At 44.3% G+C, this 18,873-nt stretch overlaps 1 protein-coding gene across 2 annotated transcripts; it reads right to left on the reverse strand.

Annotated features, from left to right (window-relative positions):
* Positions 1-442: 442 nt before the first annotated feature.
* Positions 443-2,780, reverse strand: LOC111261118 (uncharacterized). 2 transcript variants are annotated; one of them, XM_086968576.1, is made up of 3 exons: positions 1,988-2,780; positions 1,451-1,561; positions 443-753 (listed from the first exon to the last, which is right to left on the reverse strand). In XM_086968576.1, the coding sequence occupies exons 1-3, from the start codon at positions 2,743-2,745 to the stop codon at positions 639-641; spliced, it is 984 nt and encodes a 327-aa protein (XP_086824702.1). In that variant the 5' UTR covers positions 2,746-2,780; the 3' UTR covers positions 443-638. The 2 variants fall into 2 exon arrangements, with proteins under 2 accessions (XP_086824702.1, XP_022690109.1); XM_022834374.2 differs by having other exon boundaries at positions 1,390-1,561.
* Between the last annotated feature and the right edge of the window lie 16,093 nt (positions 2,781-18,873).

Here is an 18,873-nt window from a genome sequence, read left to right on the forward strand (position 1 = left end):
GGATGGACCGTTTTTTGATGGCTGCGTCCGATTATTGTGTCCGGCAACGAAAATCAGACGTACGTACGTACGTATGGAGACCAGTCATCTAGTGTAATTAGCATGACGCTGGATGTACTTGGGATCGATATTTAGACAAGCGTTTCCAAAAATTCAAAATAGTACGAATTTTCCGGCTTCGCCCGTCTAGACAAAATGAACTTTGGATTTACAATTGCCTAAGATCAGATTGACGGAAATTCACTAGACATTTTCAGAAATTCGGATCATCGTTTTTTAAACATTGCGACAACGTTGGCGAGCCAGTAGTACGAACAGCTGACGAAAGGAGAGGTTTGTTGTGCGCCGTCGATCTCAACTTACTATAGAATCCAGGGCTAGGACCCAAGTAACAAGCTCACCATACGTGTGTCTAATCATTTTTGATGCACAATAAAAACAATTTTCTTTGACACAAAAAATACAATTATTTTTGTATTTACACAACATAAAAAATGATCCTGCTTGACTAGATAGCTAGCAAAGGATCTCACCGTCGTTCGTTGCCCGAATCAATTAGCATCGACCATAGTGGCAACACTGTTTCCCTTAATAGACCATATTTCTTGCCATTTTGATAATTGTCACTCTCGTTTGATTCATTTCACCAAAGTAAGCGACTGCCGGATTCTCCAAACCCATTTCGATGCCGATACTGTATTGTTTACCACAGATAACCAGCCACGCGCTACTTGAGTCGCGTTTGTGTAGCATCTGAAATGTTATTGCAACGAGATCATTACGCGTCACTTAAACCAAGTAACAGAAGCTTTCCATCCTAGCGTTTTACCGACGAGTCCGACCCGACCAAACTACCCATGCTTTATGCTGTAATTGATCGCACCTATGTCGGCTCACCATAAACACCAGACACGAAATGCCCCTTAGTACACAAGGCATATTTTTAGGTGTCCTTCAATCTAGGACTCGAAACTACTCGGAGCGTAGATAGAAGCTTGAGAATGTAGAGCAATGCTTTTCAAAGCTGACCGTTGATTGCGGCACCCCTCTTCACGTGCCGCCTGTACAGGGCATGAGCGGCCGAAAAGATCTTTCTGCGGAAAGTGGCATTTTTGCCATTAAGACTATGCATTATACTATATTATAGTATAATGCATAGTCTTATAACTTAATATTAGTTAATCATTATAACACAACCTATAGCTTAATAATTCATAATAAAGGAGTTATATTGACAAATGCCAGTTTTATTATTCGTTACAACGATTTGCGAGCAAAAAAATCGAACGGTCATACCGCGTACCTTCCAGCTACCTGCAATAACTAGCTCACTAGTTATGCAGCAAAACAAACGTACCTACAAACGTGCATGAAGATTAATTAACCTACCTCTCTGAGGTCAGAGCATATTTTTGGAGCAGTGTTCATATCGTGCTTTTGGACAACGTACCGAACGACCTGGGCCGTTGGGTCCTCGGACTCCCTTCCAGTCACTTCGCGGAATTGGATCAACTTCTTCACATCTTTCAACTGAGCACCCGGAGTGTCCTCACTGGGCGGACTTGCCAGCAAACCGGAAAATCACTACCACTGGTCATAACATGTAACTGCAATTGTTCTCTAGTACACTTCGGTACGCTGTGAATACGTCAGAATTGGCACTACCAGTGGCTAATAGTTTATAGTTTTCTACTACCTCAAGTTCTCAAGCCTACCTAGCAGGATGGACTATCTGCGAAAGGAAAAATGTTCAATTAGCTTTGATCGATATGTATGTTAACATTGGAAATAGGCTAAAAACGAATGCTTTGGATTTTTCTTCCGAGAGCGTCGTAAAGCCATATGACATAAGACAGGTGAAGGAAGCCGTTCAAGCACTTCTGCGCCTGTTAGAGTAATGAGAGTCACATCGTAGAACATTACTAGTTCTGGAAACAGATCAGCTCTAAATCTCTGGTAATTGAGAAAACATCTCAGAACAACTTACGCTATTCGTCCGCCAACATAGTATCCCTTTAGGATCGCGATGTTTAGGTCCCCGTATTTTGCGAATAAGGCCGAATCTCTTCCTGCACAAAATTGTGCTGTGGACATATTTCCGCAAGCAGTAATCCATTTGATTTGTTTATTTCGCTTCTGGACAATTTCACGCAGCTGGTCAGCCACATCAGCATTTCTGTCCTGTGAACTGTAGTTGTCCGAACAGATGTCCGTGACGGTCTTGATTTCATTGTTAGTAAGGTACGTGTTGAGTTCAATAGTAAGCTTTCCCGGGTTCGGCGGTCGTATATCATACACATTTCGAGCGAGGGAATAGGGCGCCAAAAATGGTCGAATCAGATCTGGCATAGCTCCGAACGGCCCGTTAGACCCAAGTGGGCGCTCCGATAAGGGTAGAAATGTTGCAACTCCAGCAGAGAACACTGTTTGGTTGCCCTGGTTCGGCGTCGGACTAAACGTCGGTCCTAACGGTGGCCTATCCAAACATGTACTTGATGTCTGTCCCGGTGGATACAATACTCCAGTAGTTGGTAGTTTTTGCCCAGCCCATGGGGGCAAAGGACTTGTGACTCCGACATCGAAAGCTCCCCGTTCCGCGGCAGATGACGGGAAAATCGATTGTTGTTGGCCTGATTGTTGCTGAAACTGTGGTACAGGCTCGATAAAGGTGATCCCACGCTCTTTTGGACCACCCAGATTCTCGCTACGCTTGGCACTAAACATCCTTTCAGAATCATTGCTCATTATCAGCTCCTTAGGCCTTACCTTTTACGGTAAGCCTTTCGTCAGCCGGTCATTGTCCACAACAATACATACCCGCATCGTTCTTTCCCAGAAACAAGTTGTTATTAACTCAAGCTGTTGCTCGTGATTTGTTGTTGCCTATGTAAGCGACACATACTAGGATAGACCTGAATAGAGACAGCTGTTTCGACCATCTAATTTTAGGTTAGTTTTGCTGTGGTTGACAAATTATTGCTCCGATGTCTTTTAGGGATCTCCTTCGAATGCATGTAATAATCTTCAATCATGGTATTAATCAAACGTAATTGCTTGTGAGTGTATCAGCACATCATTTTCATAGTCTTTTATTTTCTAGTTGCTAGAAAGCTTATGCTTTTATGGAGACAAGTATATTAGATAGGTACTCTTTCTCTTTCTATAGTTCCACGGAAACGTCGTGTCTTTATTTCGGTAAAACTTTTCTTTTAGCAGGCACTCCTGTACACAGTCTGCCTAGAGGACTCGACGAAGTATTCCACGTTTGCTCTACGGTCTTGCTTACCACGCTTACCTCCTGTAAGGGCTTTGACGGTAAATGCGAGTCCAGCATCAGATACTGACTTATAATTTACTTAGTGCAGCCGATCTGACGGTGTCTACCTTTCCGAGAAATTCTTGATTATCAGCGTGGTTAGAGACATTCATAGATGCATTACAAAGAATGATTTCGGGTAGACCAGCCAGCCTATTTCACCTACCGTCGCGCGTTCGACCTGCCACTAAGCTAGCCAACGTATAAGCTTCGGCGACACGCTGACGCCTGTACACCTATTCGGAATGAATAGAATATTTCCTAATAAAGAAACTGTGCTTTTGTGGCACACTTACGTAACCGTAGCCATTTCATCGATAGGATTTGAGCAAGACGAATTCCGGTGTGCAATATGATTTAGCACACTTGAAACTTAGCTGGCCAAATGGTGATCGGTGCGATTGGCAATAGACAAAGAGGTGATGGGAGATTGACGAGAAAATATATAATGATAGCGGTTGTTGAAAAATAGAATCGGTTGGCTCCGCTTTTCTTGTAACATTTCCAACATAGGGTATCGGTCTCTCTCTACTGTATCCATATGATACGCTGCACTCGTTAGCGAGACGAGCGCACAGTCCCTATAGCAGATACATCTATCTGATCCAACGCAGTCTCAGTGCATGATTCCGGTCGACTGAAATAGGTATTACAACCTGTGCTGTACAATTGGGTCGCAGACTGACAATTCTTCAACTACTATCTATCAGGAATATTATACGCCACCATTAACTAACTGCATCTGGGCCGCTTATTCGCTAGCTACCCTTCACAGTTGAGTCTTGTGCTTTATTTTCCCCGTCCGTGTGTTGATTTTTGCTTGCGATACCGCCTGCTAGACCGATCCATCTATTTTTCCAGTAAGCTTAAGCGATCGGGGCCCATACGGCCAATTAACGTAGCCAGGCGGGTCGTTAGTGTTTTTCGTTGAGACCCTTTGCAACCTGACGATAATGACGAGATGCTACTAGCCGCCGTTGCCGTCTTCCGCAGAAATGAGTCTTTGCTAGCTTTAAGACCAATTCTGTAGCTAACGCTGCTGGTCGTGTTATTGCAGTTGTCTAACAGGAGGTTTGTGGAAACGGCAGTAACACTGACCAGGAGTGGCGGAAGGAGCTACACCTGGCGTCGTTGCTGCTGCAACGATAACGGCCGCCTGTCTGGGCCAGGGATACCCCCGAGTGCGTGCCCCGACTACCGATCAAATGCGACTGTGGCAGCAACTCCGCCAGCAGGAGCAGCAGACGACACTGGAACACTACGAGTAGGTGGAGTACATCATAGTACGCCAGGACCAAGCATCATAGCCACGAGCTGTTGCTGTGGCCAAAACCAAGCAGGACCATAAGTATACCGCCGAGGACCTCAAAGAGCTTTCGGTTTGTAGTTAGTCGTGACACCGATGGAGTGATAGCGACAACAGCGGTACAAGCAACTACTAATGTATATCTTTAAGTCGAGCTGTCGTGGCAGACCCCAAGCTTACTCCGAGACTATTCAATGATACCCAACATGCTGGGACGATGGCAACCCAACTTAGGAAAGGGGCAGTTGGTCCCGGCAACGTGAACGACGATAGAACCCCAAAAAACGATGCCCTGCTACCCACGAGCAAGCACAATACCAGTTTGAGATAACATGCTGCTAGTTTAACCGTTTTTGATAATAATAATAATGTGGAAGCGGTGACGCTGACGTCAATAAGAGCACAACTGTTTAATGCGACGGGGGCAGGTCATGGCGAACGGTGCGCACTACTTATGGATGAAAGGGTTATAGTGCTTTTATAATAAACTAGTACATCGATGCTATACAATAACCATAATAGCATTAGCTGGCTTTGTTCTTATTCTGATTGCGGTTATCGAATTAATTTAGAAGGATGAAAAAAATCTGAGGTTTTTCGGCGCTCAAGTTCGCGCACTTCGCCAGGTCAAATCGTTATGGGATATCGTCGACTTCGTCAGTTACAATGGAATCAGATGTCTTTTCTCTTCTTTTTAGTCTGTGCCTTATGTTCAAGCCTATAAACCTAAAGGCACACAGAATAAATATTCGAAAGTGGACAATGCGCCTTATGCGTCCCAGTTTTCTCCAAACTACACAATGTCAACTGGGTTGTTTGATTGTGATTAAGGCTGCACCCAGTTTTACAACATTCGAATTTCATCTCGTTCGTACGTATTCGTAAGCTTAATTTGCTAATTAGCAGCATGAAGGGATTATTAAAAAAAAAAAAAAAAAAAACACGAATAATCAGAAAAATTGAATTGGATTCCAATGCAATCAGTAGTGATAACTGTCTGAAGACAGCAGTTATTCTTTGGAGCGTTTGGCATCCTATAAAACAAAAAGAAGACAGACGCTTCTGCCTTTCTCTCTTCATCAGGTTATCGTACGATGTCATAGATGATGAGGATCGGAGAATGGACCTAAACAATCAAGCAACATCAGGAAATACCTAGATAGAAGAAGAAGAGAGCAGTCGTACTATATCGTGATTAGTCGAAGGAAGGCCACGGTCGTCAAATGTTTAAGACATTTAGCGAGACAAATCTTCGAAAAAATGATCACCTACACAACGATATTCTGCTTCTTTCGCCGTCGTCGTCGTCTTCGTATTACTGTTACTGATTTATCGGCTGCTCCTGCCGCGTCGTACAAATTTATACAAGGCACTATTATTATTATTTCACCTTTTACGCTGTTCCGCGCAGCAGCGTCCCGGTCAGAGGGGTTATCTTTTTCAACAGGGGGGGGGCGGGTTAAGGGCTTAACGCTGTTGCTATGCGCAAGCAGCTGCGGCAGTCACCGCTTCTTCTTAGATCGTCGACGCACTCGTTTGTTTACCAACGCGTCTCTTGCGTTTCTATCTGCGTGAACAATGCGTACCTACAAGTTGTGGTAGTAGTACGAAGCCGGACTACCAATGCACTACATAATGGATAATATGGGTATTATATTCATAGACGGATGCACATAACTAAGTAACTGGCCGTCTATTTGTCATAGTTCGCGCCGCGTTCACCGCAGGCTGTGGATAAACGGGATTCGTTGAACGGGTAATCCAGCATGAATACTCACTCCGAACAGTTCCTGCTCGCTGATGGATACGTATAATCCTATGTCGTTCCCTACCGATCGATCAATGGACGGCACCGGCCAATTGGTCAGCGTCGATTGCGCGTGCGCATTCGAGAGGGGCAGATCGGACGCCGTACGTTCGTCGCTCATTCAGATGCCGGCAACAGCAGCTGGTTTACGCGCGAGCGGTCCCGCAGTAGCAACAATGCCAGAAGCTACAATAGCAGATGACAGCGACCAGCGAACGCGGGTGTCGATCTATATACATGTGTATGGGATCAATTTGTAGCGTATGTACATAGCTTTGGTGAGGCCGACCACGAGCATGCACACACAGGTAACTAGTCAGGCATTTAAATGAAGAATATGAGACACCTTGATAAAGGGCGGCACGAAAGTGATCATGGCCGACAACGGCAATTATGTAGCAAATTTTTTGCTTCAATGATCAATTCAGTAACGACGGAGACATTTTGTTGTTTTTGCAGCTGATTATTATGGTCGACGTTGTATTCGTGTTAGGTTCTGTTGTTAACAATACACAAGATAGAAGAGTAGCACAATAAATCACACGGTCTTCATGTATTGTTTATTTGTGTACTCGGTCGTATTAACTTTGGCACTAACAATCTGCATATTAATTTACCCATCTCCGTAGGGGAGACCGAGGCAAAAACACTAATCAAGCAAACATAGGGTAAAACGCAAACTACGAAGTCTCTGTAGGTCTCCTATCGTGACAATGGCCAAATCGAATGAACACTAACTCTATCAGCGACGATAATAACAATCGAGAGTAAGAACAGTATAAAAAATACGACGACTGTACATAACAGGAAACCAGCTAACAACTTTCAGCGTCACGAGTAAGCTCATTAATGGTAAATAGTTTGCCATGTCGTGCAACTTATCATGCACGGCCCCGTGTTGACAAAAATAATCATTCACGATAGAACATGCGTTCCGAGCTCGTTTTCACAGTTGGGCATATTGATGGATCGTTGATCCAATTAGAGTAATCCAGGCCCGAAACAGCCCAATGATGACCGCGACATCCAGCGTAACGGCAAACGTATTGCAGATAGGCTGATGTTTTTGTGTATCTAGTTGCCGTACAAACGCTATTTCATGCGACCAACTTTTATCGATCATCAGCAGGTTAGGCATAGCAGTTCGTTTCCTAGGTGAATTTGACACGTTACATTTTGATTGAGCGGAAGTGTTGTCAGTAAAACGCCATTTTTTTTGGCCGGCAGCTTCATTCGACGTTGAGAAGATCTGGCCATCTGTGTCGGACGGGGTTTGCATTTGGGCTGCATGAATCGTCCTTAGGTTAGGGAACCGGTCTCACGACACCCTACGATTGCTTAAACAGGTCAAATAGACCAACTATGCAACGATTTGTTCGATAAGCTTATAAAACCTACTTTGAGTTACCGTCATTAAAGAACGCCATCAATATTACTAAAGTCAATCCACCGACATCTTGTATTCGAATCTGAAATCCATTTGAAGCCTGCGTACACGATGCTCAAAAAAAGCGGTATTATTTTTTCTATTATTCACTATATTTAGTTCGAGAGATACATTCGGAATTTTCAAGTCAGACGATCTTGAAATCACCTCCGGCATGGTGGAGATTCCTTGAAATTATTTTCCTGATACCCTACCTCATCAAATCGGCAATGAGAACACTGTTTTTATACTGCGCTTCTACAGTTAATACAAGTCAATTTGTATTTCTGTACGTGATCTTTTTTTTTTTTAAATAAAGATATTCTGGAACTTATCTGTGCACCATACTGTAGTTAGCTCTGAAACTCATTATAACGCATATCAACACCCACTGATGTTACCCGTAACTAGTTCTCACTGGTTACTAATTTCCAACGTTTTTCCTTCATTCGCCTTTTCCCCGTCGGCGTCGCTGTTATTGTTTTGGGCCTTATGTCCGGTATTGGACGTCCCGACGCTAGCAGAAATCTATAGATCACGCTACGTCCACTTTCGTTGCGGCGTTGGCTGACACACGGTCCTTCATCTTTTATGTGCTCTGTTATAGTTACGTGCACACAGTACGTAGAGGCAGTTTTAGCACGCAGTTACCTCGCTTCTCGACATGTGTTCACTCTGAGCTCCTGTGCTGGACGTAAGGGCCTGCTGAGAGGACAGTTTTTCTTAGCCACCGCTATTACTGCCACTGGTTCATGCGAGTCGGTCTGTTTAACTATTCCGCCTTGGCAGTACCTCCAGCGTCGGTTTGGTGCCGCTCGTGTCGTGGGATGCTGCAGTCGAACTTATTTGCATTTCGTTAGACATCCCCTTGTCTGCTGCTACGTCTGTTATTGCAGCTGTTGATTATGCTGTCCGCCGCCAACCGAAAGAGCTTCCACAGTTGGCTTCTGATGGCGGCGTTGGCGTTGTGTCGTGTTGGTCCCGGCTACGGCCACAGCGACGATCGTCCTAGCTAGGAGACCTCCACTGCTTGAATGGACACCATCGCGCCAAGAAGCAAAAAGCGAGAGAGAAAGCAAAAAAGTCAGGTAGAAGATCTGCACGAGGCAATGACGGTACAAAACACTTGATGGATTCACCTCGATTGTTAGCCTGCCTCGACGGCTGCCGCTGGGTTTTATCGCGGTCGGCTCGACTACTCGGCCGCTGCGCAACAAATAGCATAGCGCAGGACGCCCGCCGATCTGTCTGTCTGCCTGAGTGGCCAAGGAGGGAATCCCGTCCAAATTGGCAATTAGAATCTCCGCCTAAATGGGAGAGCCGAACAGGATCGGGATATAGCAACACGCCACAGCGCAAATACAAAGTCGGTGCCGATGGAGATAATAGACAGTAAAAATACGACGGCCAAGAAACAAAGATAAAGAAAACAATAACGCGATACGGTGTAAAGGGGGAGAACATTGTTTCGAAGCGAAGAAGCATTGTTAAGGCGATAGGGTACAGAGACAACCTGCACACACAAGCACAGCCACCGAAATCGTGGAGACACATCGGCTGGTCAGCGGTGCTTCCTGTACAATTAAAGAGGAACTCGAAACAGTGGGGGGTCAGATATCTAAGAAAGCCAAATCTCTGCATGGGTAAATTATTTGGTTACTGGAGTAGTTACTGGGTCTGCATTAAACCCAAGTTCCTAATGTACGCCTAGATGAAAAATGCCAATTAACGATAAACTGCTTGCTATTAAATTGAGCGCATAGAATAATTTCAAGCATTTACTCTATTGACTTAATAATTGGCCGAGTAAAGAAATTTATTATATAATATGTGCGTGTGTGTATATATGCAGTTTATAGTACGCTGTGTTTACCACCGTACTAACAAACGTCACGTCGATCTATATCGTTCAGCTAGATAATTTCTCAGATGTACATCTAGTATTTCTAATTATTACTTAGAAAGTTATTACTATCATCGTTCGTGCAGACAAAAACCTCGTGTCAGCCTGACCACGCAGTGAAGCGCTCGTACTACGGCATTATTTTCTAGTTCCTTGTGCAATCATAACCGCAATCGAACCTATACGTTCCGGTCCTTTTTGTTCAGCTTTGTCAAGTGGGGCAAAACCTTCCAAAAAAAATATTTCATGGCAGACATTGAAGATGACTGCATCATGTGGCCGACTTTGATACAGTAGACTGGGTGTAACCTATTCGAGGCTAGGCCTTACAACTATCTTCCTTGTCTCGGCCCTCTTGGTGAGCTAGACATGGAGTGAATCTCTTTTTCTAAAAAGCCCACAATCTTTAAGCCACTGATGCGTGAAACTTGTCTGTATGTATTCTCTCGTTTCTCCAATCTTGTCACTATACTTTGTCACTGATCAATGTTGAACTGGGTTAAAGCCCTTTCCTCGCTACCAGTTCACTGAGCGAGCGTACTCCGTAGCAACACGCAGACGGTGTTGCTCTGTTTACGGAGTGTATTTAGACGAAGCGCTCACTCTCCATACGCAATTCAATTGCTGCTAAAAGGCTGGATCCAACGCAAGCTGGACTACACTTTTTGTGGCTGGAGACAGCTTGACAAAGAGTCCGACCGGTCAGCCCAATAGGGCCTAAACAGTCGCACAACGGCGTCTTCATTTCTTACTATACAAATGATATAGCAAGTAATGGAAATGAATCGCGACCAACACCACAGTTCTGCCACACGTATAAACTCTCGTTTCATCGTTCGGGGAATTGGCGATGCTTCGGTCAGTTCTGTTATCGTTGTCGTCTATTGGAACAGGCACCCGCCCCAGGATTTTTATGAGACAAGCAATGCAGAATGCCGCTAAACCATCGTCGGAGCGCGCGTTGAAGCCAACAGCGCGCAACAGTAGCTTCTTCTCACCTGAACTTCATGGACGTGTGAGCGTTCGACCTGTAAGAACACTCTGCCACTGAGATGTCAGCTGTTGACGCTGTTGTTGTTTGCAATGTTATCTGACTGCCTTCGTGATCGGAACCGTCGTCGTTGTCGCTGTGGTCTATTGAGGAACTCTTCGGTCTTTTTCGTTCGCTTTCATTCACTTCGCCAGGCTCCCGCTCGTCTTTTTCATTTGCTTCTTCGTCGTCGTCGTCTTCTTCATTCTCCTCAGTAGCTCTTCGCCTAGCTCCGTCTTTTATATTCTTTCTTCGTCGCGTTCCCCTCGTTCCGTCGCGTACAGCACAGCAGTGACAGTACTGTTGCTTTTTTCTGTCTTCCTCGTTTCGTCCCTGTGTCCTGTATCGTTTATCCATTCTTCGAAGTGTCAATTGGTGCATTGTGGCTGGCGACAGTAGCAGCAATGGTGGCCGCTGAGATGGCTCAGACATGAATATTCATAAAAACATTCACACAGTCGATGCGTACGATCTCAGGACACACCATTGAGTGACAATGTGTGTTCTATGCCAGCAAATGTGTGTCTATCTATCTTTCTTTCTGTGTCTGCGTGCGTGCGTGCGTGTGTGTGTGTGTGTGTGTGTGTGTATGTGTTCGTGTGTTTGTATGTGTAAAAAAACCTCGTTTGTACCCGCCTGTCCGTGCGCTGTTATTGCTGTTGTTAGCAGCAAAGCGTCTCACGGCTGTAACCGGTTAGACTTTGGTTTTTACATAGACCTGGCTTGATGATAATGTTAGGTTTAGGTTGCACCACATGGTTATAGGTCGTCACATCGACTGCAAAAGTGGCAGCTATAGAACGATGACACTGGCATAGAGACTAGGTGACAGGACGAGCAAAAGATGGTCGTTAGTCTGTAGGTGAGTATCGGAACGCACTCGGGCGTCTGCGAGACTTACCGATCGGACGGACGCTTAGAAGACCATCGCCGACCGGCCACCTGAGTTAGCCAACATGGGATGACACCCGAAGCCACAAGATAGACAAGAGCACCACAGCGGATTTTCCTTCTCCTGCTCCTGGAGGTGATTGCTTGCTTGCTTGTGCAGTTTCGGCTAGGGTGGACAGACTATCAGTCAGTATTATCGAGCTATATTAGACACAGCGTGTATTACTGTGTCTCGTGCAAAGTTTAAAGCCTACCCGTTAGACCTCTCGCGCTAATAACACAAATGTAACTACTCGATATGCCCTTAAATCGGATTTTAGCAAAAAAAAAAAAAAATATCGTACGGTTGCCTCTGTTCTGCCAGTGGCGTGCCGAAAAACTGAATATAGTTAAAAGCTGAACATTGGCTAGAGACATTTGCGTGAAAACACGTTGCACTGCTTTTTACTACACAGTAATGCGATATTACTTCGCTTTCGACTCGGACCGAAGTGATGCGCCAAGAGATACACCATTTCCAACAAGGCGCTATATATATATATAGTGAGCTCTGAGTGAATAAAGCTGACGCTGCTGGTACGCTACGCAGCTACACTGTACCATCTCATTTTTACTGGTCGCATGCCGCTTCTAATAGAAAAAAAAAAAAAAAGTCTAACGACCTCGAAGGCCGTAGCCTATTTCGTGTTAGACACACAATACAAGCCCGACCATAGCCCTGATTGGAGTAGCTAAGGTTACACACATCATATTACGATGGTGGATAGGCAAAAAGTCAATATTTTGTCGCTCTTTTAGAGATCATATATATAGAACTGAATCAAATAGATGGAACCTTTCCATTCGAGGAAGAGCACTCGCCATCGCCTATCAGATGCCGTTTATTGCAAAATTATCTTGAAACACAACTCGGAGAAAAATGAGAAACATCACAGGATGTTGATTGAATTGTTGAGTTTGTGTATATGCTATTTTAATTATTCTATGCTCAGAGACCTTTGAGCCCGTGAATTGCAATAGGAGTACAGTTCCATATTTCCGGACATAGATTTTATATAAGCATCTCTTTCTAGTTGTGTAACCGTAAGGCGAATTCTAGCGAAATGCTTAACGAAAGTTCGAGTAGTGTAAACCTTAAAATAGTTGACGTCGAAGAGGATGTTCATCATTATATGGCATAGATGAAACAATGCTAAGGTCAGATATTCTCAGGTTTTTTTTGCAAGTGCCGCTAATATTTGAAACATCTTCGGTCGTTCTGGGTCACCTGCGCGCATCCTAAAGCTAATCGTTACTGCTCGTCCGTTCTGGAACAACCCGAGCTTAAAACGGTGTTTTCTAGCGTTTTTTTCATTTTTACAAATGTACACGAACCTGATTTTTTAATAAAAGGAGCCACCATATTGCTAATGTCAGACTCCAGCTTGTGAGAATATCGTATAGTAATGATACCACGACGTTGAAATATCCTTTTCAATGTTAGGTCTATGCCATCCATATCAAATATGTTTTAGAGCGGCTTTCAACTAAAGTAGATTTCCTTTTAAGCTGCCACTTTTCTTACTGAAAATTACCCAGTTGACGCTGCTTTAATGCGCCCAAGTAACTACAAGTCTATCCTACAGAACAAATAAAATTTCGTGTCTACTTGTATTTTTTTTTTTTATCAATTTCCTTCAGTAAGTTAACGCTCCGGCTAGCGCTCATTAACTAACCGCTCGCTAACCAATCGCTTGGATTTCCTACCACTTGTCCAGGCCCAATATTTGTCGCGGAGCAAAGTCGTCAACGAAAGCAATCACACCATTATATCACTGTCATCGTCGTAAGCGTTTCAAGGAGGGAAGAAGAATAGGGAACATTCAGTAAGTTGTGGCAATGGCGGTACCGTGTTAAGGCGAAGCTTGTGGGGTGCCAACATGGGACACATCGACGTTGTTGCTGAGTTTCCATCTGTTCTATGGTTGCCACTATCCTTTATTGCTCTGGGCGCCAGTTACTGTCTTTGTAGTTTCCTTTGCCGCTGTCCTTTGTTGGTTGTCGTAATACCGGCGTTGGTACCTCGGCGCGGCGGTCTGCGGGCGCGCGCCGCGTCTGACTGAAGCGCCACCCATTTCCGGAGAGAGCAGGCGCGCGTTTCAAATTTGAGAGACGACTAAGTAATGGTGACGATGATGATTGTAGTGAGCATGATGGTGGTGCTTACGATGACTATGGTGGTGGTGATGCCTGTGGAAACGTCTAGCGCTTCCTGACCGGCTGCATGATTTGGTACTGTGTCGTTGCGGTTAGGGCAGTTGCCGTTGGTTGACGTTGCTTTTGGCGCTAACTCTGTCAGTTTGACTCTAGGGGATACCGTGCGGCGCTGTGAAGAGCCAACAGTGGCGACCAATAGAATGGTGAACGTTTCTGATGTTATTCGTTCATTCAGATATTGAGAGGTTTTCCTTTTTCGGCCGTCTTCACACTTCAACGGTGATTTGGCTGACGGTGGGTGCATAATTGACATGCGGACGGAGCGACGGACGAGCGCTTGACAACGTTCTAAGGAGGAAGAAATCAGTTGCCAGAAGATTGTTACAAATGCTAAACAACAACTACGTATGCTATAAATTAACATAATTCACACGTAGTGGAAGGTTATGCTCGAAAAAGCTGAATCGGTCTAATCCATATAATAATACCTTATCTAGCTATATGACCTACACGTTTGTCGCACTTAGCCTTCGTCCCATGACGACTTAGAATAGGACGACTGTCTCTATTTTCACGAGCCTCAAAAAATCACCTCAGGTGTGTTTTAAAATTCCCAATTTTAGCAAACGATCGACCATTTTAGATACTCTATAAGGTCGAAGGTACTATCTAGATGGCGCGTCGACACGGTCGTTACCTTCGAGTCGCTCACTGTTGTACATCTTTCTTTCCTCTATAGATGATATTGGTATATGACGCATCTGGTCCGTTTATGGCACAGCATTATCATAAAGAGCTTTGACGATTATTCTGTATCATTTTTTTCTAGATTTTATGGTACTGCGTCCACGTTTAACATCTCGACAGTTGATCTCAGGCGATGAAGTATCCGCGATTAAAGGCAGGCTATTGAGCTTGTACATTGCGACAGTGGGGCTACAGAACGCATTCATGACACCTTTATGCAACTATTATAACAGAAACGATAGTAGAGAAACACGATCCGCAATGAAAATAAAAAATATGTTAGAAATTTAGTTCCAATATTACGATCGAGCAAATAGACATAATGCGTCATTTGTTTTTTTCCACTGCTAGACATAGTCACCATCACTGGCTGGTACGATTAGCTACCTACGATGCATTGCATCCAGTAGACGCTGCGGTAGGCGTGCGGACAAAAATTTTACATAAGACGGAGATACGGATAGCAAGCGGCGTCTGACTGAACTATTTAGCTATTCGCTATAGTAACAACGCTTACAGCCAGACAAACAAACACATTCAAATATAGAAACCCAGCGCACAGGCTCGAGGCGCCAAGATCGCCCATAACGATACGCTACCATAATTATTTCTCGCATATCGCAGATATTTAACAGAAGAATGCCGCGACACTGGAACATAAACGGATCATTTTATGATTAATAATTGAATAAAATCATAATAACGACACTACCGACCGCCATCACTAGCATCATTGTCATCATCGTCATTCTTATCATCATTGGCGTCATGAGCGTTGTCGGCTGCCGCCGCCACCGCCACCGCCGCCGCCGCCGCCGGCTGACTTCCAAAACAGCAACGATGCAGTACGTCAGCCCAGCGCTGCTACTGACGCCGCTGCTTTTGGCCGTTCGTATTCCCTCCATACAGACGATGTCATATTGCACATGTTTCATAGGTCTCGCTAGGACAACGCTATGAGACCACATGAACGAAAAGCAGTCCACCTTATTATATTACATATTGGTGGCTCGCTTCGTGCGTCCGCTGGCTTTCTGGCTGGTGATAGTCTTTGCCGCTGTTGATGGTTCGAGCTCCGGCCGAAGCCGGCGGTGGCGGGTAGGCGCTCCTGCGGCGCTCGATGCTCGTTCTGACGCAATCGTGCTCGATCGGCCACCAGCATCAGCCTAATGATGACTCCCCAAGAGTGCCATTGCGTCCCGGCGGTTAGCAGGCGGCTGTTCCAAGTTTACACGGGGTCGTCCGTGCCTCCATTAGAAGCAGGAGCAGGACGGCGGCTGCAACAAAAATCGAAAAGTGCAGAGCGTGCTTGGCCGCGAACACATGCACAGCTGTGGAACGAGTACGATAGTGTTGCAATAACGGCTTCAGATAGTGCCTAAAGTTGAAACAGTCCTCAGCCCTTGTCTAATACCAGATCGATGCGATGTCGACGCTAACGAACGATAGACCTCGGTTTACCGCTTGTTGTTGTTGTTGTTGTTGTTGCTGTTGCTCTATGAGTATTAGTAATCATATTTCCGATTTGGTATGATGTGATTTATGATGAGATAATTCGCTGCGTGTCGTAGAAGCGAACAGAACTACTGGACACTATCGAGGCACATACGCGAAATCATTTAACCCGTGCGGCAAAAGCAGACGACGGGCCGACGTACGCCAAAATAACGTCTAAACGCGTGATAGCAGAACTAGTAAACTGAAGGGAAGGACTGTAACGACGCGGTCATTTTCCATTGATCAAATTGAACGTGGGGAATGTATTTTGTTAAGATGGCACAAAAAATGTGGTACTGACGTAATCTACCAGGCCAATATAACGCCAGGGCTGCAACGTTGAGCGTTCTCCTGAGCACTTCGATTCCTACTAGGTTCAGGGATGGCCGATAAGATAATACTGCCATAAAGTTGGAAAGGCTCCCTGAATTTTAATCTCAACTCTAATAATCACGTTTAGAATGATCCACCTGTAGCTTGCTTCCTGTAATGCTGAAACCTTAAAGAACAAAATACCCACTTCCATATGCTGTAACTATTTGGCTTGTACGATACTACGCTATCCATAACTAGGTTGTACTATACATTCACATTGTTTTCTAGCGAACAAACGTTTCCGGCGTTGAACACCCGTCAAATCCAATAAATTGTCACACTCGAAATTCGTGCGACACTATTTTACTTACATCCTTTATTAAAACGATGACATATGGTACCTTTTTTTGTTCAGTTTTCTGAACCAAAGGTATCAGGTCATAGCAGTGTGCCACTTCGTTCTAACAGTAAACGATATGCAATAATTGTGCGGTAATACAATGCACTTATATTCTGTCAAGCTGCGATACGATGCTTCTGTTTTTTCTCTGGTTTTCTTTCAGGCCGCCATTTGGCCTTGCCAATTTAGCCATCTCGCTTCATATGGAAAAGTAGACCGCTTCCCTTCGCGTCACTCTTCGATTCACTGTTGATTCGGGTGCATACGTTACGGTAATGGCGCATCCGATATTCAAATTACGATATAACATGCGGCGACCAGTTGAAAACTATCTTGCTAACAATGGACGCACACGTCTCACTGGGATCCGCTGTCAAAATAATAACTATAATTATATTTTGGGCACTTCATATAAGGATGACTCAGTTTTTCATCTTTCAGCGTTGACAATCGTTCACACAGCACGGTAATAGGATCTTTCCGTATTGGCCTGCCTGACTCAGATACATGGCTCTGGTAGGCACAACTAGTTTGAATAAGGAGAATGAATAGATAATTAATGTGTGCATCTTATTGAAATAATATCGAATATCGAAAACCTTATCTAATTTCTAGAAGCTACAGCTTTTTATCAATTGTTTCACTTCCATACAATCAACCCAGTTACTACTACCCTTATCGAAGTAGTGTTCGGGGTCGAATACCCTCCAGTTGGTTTTGAGCTTTTTTAACTACCATTTTACGGTGTGCATTACTAACGATGCTACAGGTAGCTGCGTGCGTATCCATCAGGGTTCCCATAGGAAGAACGCTACTTTCAACAGTATGAACATGACGACCGCAGCAGAAATCCTTCATTATCTGTGTCCTGGAATGACCTGAGTTCAGCTATTTTATTTCACTCTTGTACTTTTCTTCTACCTATTGCTCTTACTGCCGTGTAGAAGTTGGCAGCGGAAATGCTTCTGTAAGTACACGTCGCAGTGTGAAAGAATTGTACATCTGCGTTTCGTGTGCACTACTATAGGCTGAGCTTACTTTGCCCCTTTGACCATTGTTGCAACTATTTGCATGAACTAATTCACAACCCAATCCTGCTACCACTGCCAACTTTTAGCCGACATATCTGCAGAATAAAAAATGTTCGTATTTAACAAATATGGCATGTTATGCACTATAATAGACCGGCTTCATTTAACGATTACTTAACAGTTGCTAGAAAAATTTGAATTACCATGAGGGTATACAGCCCACCTTATCACACACTTCCGTAAGGCCATAAGACCGTTTTGGGACGACGTCAATCTGCAGCGCTCTGTGTTAGCCACGTCCTATTACACGTTCCCATCCAAAAGCCATGTCTAAGCTAATATATTTACAAAGATAAAAAGTCGAAGGGACCTAGGGGGAACAAGAGCGGTTGGCCTAGTCTATTTTTGCTAGTTCGTGGCTAGATTTAAATATACTGTTTGTATTATTGTCAAGCGCAAATGCTCCGAGGATGCATATCCGACCGACTGCGAGTCCACCACAAGTGCTTCGTAATGAAGACAAGAACTCACTGTGTCAACGAGGGCTTGTGTGACACGTCTACCGATAATTATAAATGAGACACAGAGGTTATCTCCTTGATCCTGCAATAGAATTGTACACGAAGTCATTAATTGCAGTGTCTGCGTGTTTGAGTCAAAAAACCAATATATTGTACCTGTGAAGCACAAGTAATACATACAGATACACTGTTATCGGTGATGGCTCTGAATCGAAGCTGATGATAACAATTCAAGTTGACGGTCAGAAAGATTAACTTCAGTCAATATTGTTGTGATATATAGAGCGAATAACCAAACGAAATGTTCGGTGTTTTGCCTGTCGGTAGAATTTAGCAGAACTCATTTAATAGGAAATGCAATTAGTATTACTGAATGACGCCTCTGGCGTCCTATGATCGATATCATTTATGTGGCAAAATGTCTTCGATCATGGACATCGATGTATGAAGATCTACTTCACGTAGACAGACCCTAAACAAGATAAAA

Source organism: Varroa jacobsoni, unplaced genomic scaffold (assembly GCF_002532875.2).
Source record: "Varroa jacobsoni isolate VJ856 unplaced genomic scaffold, vjacob_1.0 scaffold_520, whole genome shotgun sequence".
Classification (NCBI taxonomy): Eukaryota; Metazoa; Arthropoda; class Arachnida; order Mesostigmata; family Varroidae; genus Varroa; species Varroa jacobsoni.